The sequence below is a fragment of the Hevea brasiliensis genome, unplaced genomic scaffold (assembly GCF_030052815.1).
Source record: "Hevea brasiliensis isolate MT/VB/25A 57/8 unplaced genomic scaffold, ASM3005281v1 Scaf200, whole genome shotgun sequence".
NCBI classification, from domain to species: domain Eukaryota; kingdom Viridiplantae; phylum Streptophyta; class Magnoliopsida; order Malpighiales; family Euphorbiaceae; genus Hevea; species Hevea brasiliensis.
This window is the reverse complement of record NW_026614697.1, coordinates 72,581-81,092: the sequence shown is the minus strand read 5'-3', so window position 1 is coordinate 81,092 and position 8,512 is coordinate 72,581. Positions and strand designations below refer to the sequence as shown.

General features: G+C 38.6%; 1 protein-coding gene across 1 annotated transcript; it reads right to left on the bottom strand.

The window, feature by feature from the left end:
- Positions 1-5,697: 5,697 nt before the first annotated feature.
- On the bottom strand, positions 5,698-8,033 carry LOC131176640 (probable terpene synthase 6). The gene is made up of 6 exons (XM_058141701.1): positions 7,914-8,033; positions 7,503-7,773; positions 6,909-7,281; positions 6,597-6,815; positions 6,356-6,488; positions 5,698-6,237 (listed from the first exon to the last, which is right to left on the bottom strand). Exons 1-6 carry the CDS (start codon positions 8,031-8,033, stop codon positions 5,698-5,700), a joined length of 1,656 nt encoding a protein of 551 aa, XP_057997684.1.
- Between the last annotated feature and the right edge of the window lie 479 nt (positions 8,034-8,512).

Genomic DNA, 8,512 nt, shown 5'->3' with positions numbered 1-8,512 from the left:
CCATGCATAATAACTCTCGAGGGGCCAACGACTTCGTTCAGAAGCAATCATTTGGCGAGACTTTAAAGGCACGTGTCTTATCTAAAGGAATTTCCATAAGGAATGATGCTAGTAATGGGGGTAGTTCAAATCGGGAATTGTTTCAAGATTTTGGTACCCCTGATTTACGCAGAAATAAAAAAGTTGACTTATCTTCCAAACCTGAAAAGTCACGTGGTTCAAGAAGGGCTAAGGTGATTGATTTGCCACAAAGAATTATGAAACGTGGCGTTGATGATGTGGAAGGCATGCAATCTGGTTTGGACCCAAAAAATCATTCTGTTGTGAGGATTACGTCTCCTGTGGGCCGAGATGTTGCTGGCCCTTCTTCTGGCCCACATGTTGATTCGGTGGGTAAGGAGAAATCAGCCCAAGTAGCAGAATTACATAGTAGACCGCCTGATAAAGTTGAAAAGGAAGGGACATCTACGCAGGTTGTTCCTTTTCTTGCAGCGGCGTTTTATGAGAATGTCTTAAAAGAAGGATTTGTTCCTTTTGACAATCCTGCTTATGCATCAACTGTTGATGACGAGGAAAATATTAATGGAGAAGAAGATGAGATAGTTGGTGAGGATAGGGAAAAAGAAGGAGATGAGGAAGAGGATGATGTGGATGATGAAGAGTATGATCCAAGGGAGTTTGGGGATCCCTACTTGCGGGATTAAGATGGGGCTATTTTTCTTTCTTTTTTCATCATGTCTATTTTGGTGTGGAATTGTCAGGGAGCAGGTAGTCCCAAATTTACTCGCGTACTTCGAATGATTATGGCGCGTCATAAGCCTAGCCTGATTGTAGTTCTTGAACCGCGTATTAGTGGAAGAAGAGCAGATGACGTGATTAAAAAATTGGGTGTTCTTCATTCTCATCGGGTTGAGGCGAATGGTTTTTCAAGAGGCATCTGGTTACTTTGGAATAAGGAATGGTCAATGACAATTTTAGAAAATGATAAACAATATATTCATGCGTCTGTTGTGGAAAATGGGTGCTTGCTAATGCATTTTACGGCTGTATATGGTAGTCCCTCGTTGATGCATAGGAGACGTTTATGGCAGAAACTTCATAGGATTTGTGATCAATCTCGTGTTCCTTGGTTAGCTGCTGGTGATTATAATGCTTTGCTAACTGCTGATGAAAAAAGAGGGGGAGCTATGCATCGGTCTGGCATTGATAAAGACTTTGTGCAATGGTTTGAAGCTAATGATGTCATTGATCTTGGATTTCGTGGTCCAAAATTTACATGGCAGCGGGGATGTCTATTTGAGCGCTTGGATAGGGCTCTGTGTAATGAGGATTGGCGTCTTCGATTTAAGGAAGCTAGCGTCTTTCATCTTCCTCGTCTTTATTCAGATCATAGACCTATTTTGGTCCAGCTTAATACGCTAGGAGCATCTCACGCTTCAGATAGACCTTTTAAGTTTCAAGCAGCTTGGATGACTCACGAATTATTTGGTCAGTTCATGCTTGATAAGTGGAGTAGGAGCTCTGATCTGATGTCTTCCCTTGGTGGCTTAACAGCAGATCTAAAGGATTGGAACTTTCATGTTTTTGGGAATGTTTATAAGCAGAAAAGACAGTTGGTAGCTCGCATTGATGGCATTCAACATTATCTGGAGAATCGACAGTCTCACTTTTTGCAGAAGTTAGAGATGCAGCTAAGAAGAGAGCTGGATACTATTCTCTATCGGGAAGAATTAATCTGGTTTCAAAAGTCTCGGGCGGATTGGTTGCAATGGGGAGATAAGAATACATCATATTTTCACGCCAAAACAATTTCAAGGAGGAAAAGGAATCGTATTGAGTTTTTAAAGGATGATCAAGGGAATTGGATAGAGGATCAAAGTGTTTTGAGGGGGATGGTCTGTGATTTTTATAAAAATTTATATAAGGAGGAAAATCCTCTTGCGCCAGTTTATCATTTACAAGGAAAATTCCCAAGATGTCCAGATGATGCTCTCACACAACTGTGTCGATTAGCAACTGATAATGAAATTCGTGCAGCTCTATTTGAGATGAAACCGTGGAAGGCTCCAGGATTGGATGGGTTTCATGCAGGCTTTTTCCAGAATCAATGGCCTTTGATTGGGGAGCAGGTTTGTGAGGAAGTCCGCCGAGTTCTAAGAGGAGGTCAGTTGGGTGCTGCTCTAAATAGTACTCTTATCACTTTGATTCCTAAAGTTCCTGAGCCAAAAGTGATTAGTGAATTTCGGCCCATTAGTCTCTGTTCTGTTGTTTATAAGATTATCACAAAGGTATTGGCTAATAGATTGAAGAAGTTTCTGCCCATGATTGTGGGGCCTAACCAGACTAGTTTTGTGCCTGGTCGTAAAATTACAGATAATATTATCATCGCTCAGGAGGTTATACACTCAATGCGATTAAAAAGGGGGAGAATTGGTTACATGGCGCTGAAGGTTGATCTTGAAAAAGCTTATGACAGAATCAGATGGGAGTTTCTTAGAGATACCTTGTTAGATGTGGGCCTTCCTAGTTCTTTTGTTGAAACAGTCATGAGATGTATTTCTAGTGCGGAGATGAGGGTTGTGTGGAATGGGGGTTTAACAGATAGTTTTTCTGCTTCCAGAGGGTTGAGACAAGGGGATCCCCTATCTCCTTACCTTTTTGTTCTATGCATGGAAAGATTAGCTCATGGCATTTTGGAGGCTACTGGGGACCATTCCTGGCGCCCAATTTTTCTTAATAGAGGGGGTCCTTCTTTGTCTCATTTGTTTTTCGCTGATGATCTTATTCTGTTTGCTGAGGCCTCGGTAGATCAAGTGCATGTTATTCGTCAGGTTCTGGAGAGTTTTTGTCTTAGCTCTGGTCAAAAAGTAAATTATTCAAAAACTCATATTTTTTTTTCTAAGAATGTGAGTAACAGTTTTCAACGCAACTTGTGTAACGTGCTTGGTGTAAGAGAAACAGATGATTTAGGGAGGTATCTTGGAGTCCCTCTTCTTCACTCTCGAGTTACTAAGGCCACTTATCAATACATTGTGGACAAGGTCAGAAAGAAGTTAAACAGCTGGGATGTCAAAAAATTATCTCTTGCGGGTAGGGTGACTTTAGCTCGTTCAGTGCTTACAGCAATTCCTATTTACAGCATGCAGACTGCTTGCATTCCACAAGCTGTGTGTCATGAAGTAGATAAATTATGCCGCCAATTTATCTGGGGTGCTTCTGCCAACAAAAAGAAGATAGCTTTGGTGAGTTGGGAGCGTGTTCAACTTCCCAAAGAAATGGGAGGCCTGGGTTTCCGCAATCTCTCAATGCTTAATAATGCTTTCTTATTGAAGTTAGCATGGGAAATTTCCACAAATCCTCATGCTTTATGGGTCCAAGTCATCAAGTCAAAGTATAAGGTGGGTGATGATCCTCTTCCTCAATGTTTGCGAGCTTATAACTGTTCGAATTTGTGGAGGAATATAGTTTGGATATGGTCTTCATTTCAGAATGGGGTGTGTTGGTCGTTAGGCAATGGCAAATTGGCTAGATTTTGGTTGGATGCCTGGCTGCCTGATGGAATAATTCTTCAACGAATTGCCATTCAACCTATCCCTGAGGATTTGTTGAATGAGACTGTTGCTAGCTATGTTACAGTTGTAGGTCAGTGGGATTGGGGAAAGTTTGGTCAGTTCCTGCCAGCCTCTAGTATTCTCTATTTAACAGCCATTCCTCCTCCTTTGTCTTCTCAGGTGGAAGACTCACTTTTTTGGGCATCTTCAAGTTCAGGCCAGTTTTCAATTAAATCCGCTTAGCAACACCTTTTGGGGAATATTGAGTTCTCTAATGATAGTAACTGGCATTGGGTTTGGAAGTGGAAGGGTCCATAGAGAATCAAGTATTTCTTGTGGCTAGCGATTAATGATCGCTTATTAACAAATCATGAGCGACTTCGAAGGCATTTATGTGTGGTGGATTCTTGTGATATTTGTTTGTCGGGGGTGGAATCAGGGCTTCATGTTTTGAGAGATTGTGTTGTGGCTTCTTATATTTGGAAGCACTTTGTTCCGAGGAATGATCAATGAGTTCTTCTCTTCAAATCTGATCTCGGGCCAGGTTATTCAAAATTTGAGTAAATGTGACTGTGAAGTGCAGAATATGCACTGGCCTTTTCTTTTTGGCTTCATATGTTGGTCTATATGGGGTAGGCGAAATTGTTCTTTGTTTGGGGAGAATGATTTGAGCCTTGACTCTATGATTCATGTCATGACTTGCAAAGCACAAGATTGGTATTCTGTGGTATCTCGTTTACCCGGAAAAATTTATTCATGCATGAAGATAATAACGACCGTGAGTTGGACTTGTCCCCCTGATAACGTGTTTAAATTAAATACGGATGGTTCTCTTCCAAATTCGGGTGGTATAGCTTGTGGCGGAGGGCTTATTCGAGACTCGAATGGCCGATGGATTAAGGGGTTCAAGGCTGTGTTTGGGAAGACTTCAGTTTTGGGAGCTGAATTATGGTCTATCCTTGAAGGTATGAAGCTTGCCAAAAGTCTTGGGCTGAAGGATATAATTGTTGAGAGCGATAATCTTATTGCTGTGCAAATTCTTACGGGAGTTCTTCAGCCTCCAGGTGCTGTTTTATCAGTTGTTTCTGCAATTCAATTCATTTTAACTCCTGATTGGAAGGTTACTTTCTCTCATGTGTTGCGTGATGCGAATTACGCTGCAGATTGGTTAGCAGGGCATCTTCATACTCATGATTTTGGTGTTGAAGTGTTGGATACTCCTCCTGCAGATTTGGTTCCATGGCTTATGCATGATCTTGTGGGTGTTGCTTACTTTAGATCTGTTTAATTGTTTGTTTTAATCTCTTTTGTAACCAAAAAAAAAAAAAAAAAGAGGTGATACTTTTATTCTGATTCGTTAGGTTGAAAACACCTGTGAAATATTAAAAGAAAAAAGTGATATTTTTACCCTTCTAACTTCTTTTTTAAACTTCTATTTCCATCAATAATTAACAACTTGAAATGTTTTCTTTTTTTATATTATTTTTAAAAAAAGCAGGAACAGAAAAGCCGCATACTTGCCCGGCCCATTAAACGGAGAGGTGCAAAATGAACATTTTGGCTTTAAATAATTTCTTTTATTTTTCTACTAACACTGGAGACTTGGAATTAAAAAAAAAAAATCACATTTTAAGATTAATTTATTTAAAAAGAAATATATACTAAAAGGTGTGAAAAGAAATGTATTTTGTATATGAATCAAATATTTTTTTTAATTCATCATAATATAGTTAGGTGAGAATGATAGCAATAACTATTGAATTGTGATGATGATAGCAATTAAAATAGTGACCATGGCAATAATATATTGTGTAATGGTGTTGTTGGCTGTAATTCACTCGTCATTAAAATCATATATATTTATGGATAAATTATTGAGTGTAACTGAAATACAAAATTAGTTCCTACAAAGGATATGCACAACATTTTTTTATTTTATTATAGGAGGAATTCATTCACCACAAGCATATAAATTGCAGTAAGAAAGAGATACACATAATTATTTTCCGCCAAGAAATTTCATCTTCTTGGACTGAGACAAGGCGCAGATTTATTTTATTATTGTGCCTACTATTGCACTTTCTATATATAGCACCTATATAAGAAGGAAACAAAAGCAAGAAACAACATAGAAAGCACACATATCTCAGTCTTCAGGTATTGGTTCCACGAACATTAAGGTGACATGGTCCTTCAAGCTTGAGGCGATGGTGTATCCATCATCGTACTGGAAAACAACTTCCATCATACGAGCAAGGTTTACTATGCTCGTGATAAGAGGCATTGGGACAGCAGTTGGCCTCATGGACTCCTCATTCATATCCTTCCATGCATTGTCACACATCTTTCGAAGCTCTTCCATCGCCTTCTCTTTTGAGACACCATATTCTTTCATGTAGCAATTTCCAGCTAAACAGTGTCCTTCCTTTTCTTCATCTTTGCGGGCCACCATGTCATTTAGTAAACGGCCAAAGAATTTGGAAGCTTCAACAAGTTTTGGGTTAGTTTCTAGCCATTTAAACTCCTTAACCCCTGCAAGATTTTCCACTCCAAGGAAGACTACTGGCAGAAGTAGGGAAAAAGAGGATGAGATTAATGCATTATGCATGTACTCATTGAATGGTGGCAAATGGAGATCATAAAACCACTGTGCCTCCACAAGATAAGATCTCACCACTTCTTTGTACTAATCCATGCATATATTTAACAAGAAAAAGAAAAAGGAAAAGAAAATCAGTTCGTATTCGTAGATTAATTAATTGTATATTGATAGCAAAAATCATGGCGCTAGATATAGTTCTTACTCTCTCCTTTGTATAATTGATACAATAGGATCTTCCTTCATTGCCTTCGTCATCCCCCAATTCCTCAAAAAAATCTAAGACCGCCTTGTAAAGAATCTTCAGATAATCTGCGGGTAGCTGATCAGAGTTGCCCCTGGGAATTGTGAAATGGAAATGAGAGACAATATGATTCAGAGGAGGAATTTGATACACATAATGAATAATACAAGAGGTTAATAATTAGGTGTCAAGGATGTGAAACCTCTCCAGTGCATCTGTAAAGCATTGTAGTTCTTGAAGTGTACCATACGAATCGTATGTATCATCTACCAATGCCAGTATCTGAATACACTTTGTTAAAAGTATGCGAGAAAGAGCGAAGTTAGGCTCAAATTGAACTCCAGCTGATTCGAAAAATCCCTCGGCAATTCTGTCTCTTACATAAGGAAGACCCTTTGCAAGATCCAATTCTTTCCACCACCTGATCAAACACACAATTAAATAACAATATCAAATGTAAACATCATATACACATAAAATAATATCTCCCTCTGATCTCTCAAACAAAGTGTACCTGGAGACAACACCTAGCTCTTGTTTGTGCAGTAACTGCACTCGATTATAATCTAACTTGGCAAACTTGAGTAAAGTTTCATTGTGAGACTCCTCTTCTTCGTAGAAATAGATGAATTTCCTAGCCTCTACTCGTGGCAGGCCTCTGTGAAAAGGCATGCTTAAGGCATCATTTATGTGTTTTGCCAGATGTGGGCTTGATTGCATAGCCAGAGACTCCAAGAGTGGCCTTGCAAAAGCAATTGCTTCATCTAGAATATCTTCTCCACGCATACTCACAAAGCTCGCTTCGTAAAGGCTAAGAATTCCTTTTACGTCATTGGATATGGCTTTATTGAACTTTCCATCGCTGTCCTTGAATCTCTTGAACACATCTGATTCACAAATCACAACACCACCCACTTCATACAACCATCTTTATTAATTAGTAGGTCACATTATTTCTTGCGTCTTTCCTTTTGACAATTGACCTTTATTAAGCAATAATATATATTTATATATGGAGAGATTTTTCTTGCCTAAATGGACCTAAGTTGTAAGATGTAATATAAAACATATAAAATACAATAAATTTTTATCATAAGTAGCCACTTACTGCAAGGTATTTTGTATCCATGCTGTCTTAAAATTCGAAACAAAAGCGCAACATTATAGAGATCATAGTCATCGTTAATATCATCGTGGACGACATTAAAAATATGATTCAGTTGCTCTTCAATTTCATTTTCAAAATGATATGATATACCAAGACGACATAATAAATTGATAAACTCAATATTCTTGATCAAATCTTTCTTGGAAGACATTAGCATGTCCTTGACCTTTTCTTTTAGCACCTCCACCTTTTTAGTATATGATTCAATTTCCTGCATTAAGGTTGAGAAATATTGTTTTCGAGTCAATCAGCTGTAATTATAATTAATTATAATTTCGATTATCAAGAATTACAAGTTATCTATATTACATGTAATTAAACAGAAAAAGAAAAGTTTGAATGTTGGCTTACGGAGTTAAACAGAGGAAGTGAAGCAAAGTCACAGCCCCACACGGTAGGGGGGAAGTAAGCCAATGGACGAGAAATCTCTTGCTCCATGTTGCTTGCCAAATGCTCTACTTGCGCTGCCATTTCTTTGAGAATTTGAAGACAAGGCCTGCTTATGGTCGTTATAAGGATCAAAACATGGCCATTTATAGAAAAGCATTCTCATTGAACGGCCAATGATCTTTTATTTTCATTTTTTAAAAATGAAATTTAGACATTGACTTAGCAACGTAGTTAAATCCTGTCAATAATTATAGTTAAATCACATGTACCCATAACTATAGCAAATAATTGGGCGAATGATTTGTTAATCACGTTACGTATAGGTTCAATTTTTTGAACCTCCTACGACTTCTACTTCGGTTTTCGGTCGAGCGGCCCAGTCAAGAGAGAATCTTCCCGTAGACGAGTTGCCATTGGTCCTTAAGGAAACCGATCTGCAACTCATTAGTCAAGAATACAACCTTAGGACCGACTCGTACGAACTCATCAGATGTCATGGCGATCTTCGAGCCGATCACTTCTTCGACGAAAATGATATGATCATGGTGTATGAAGAGCAA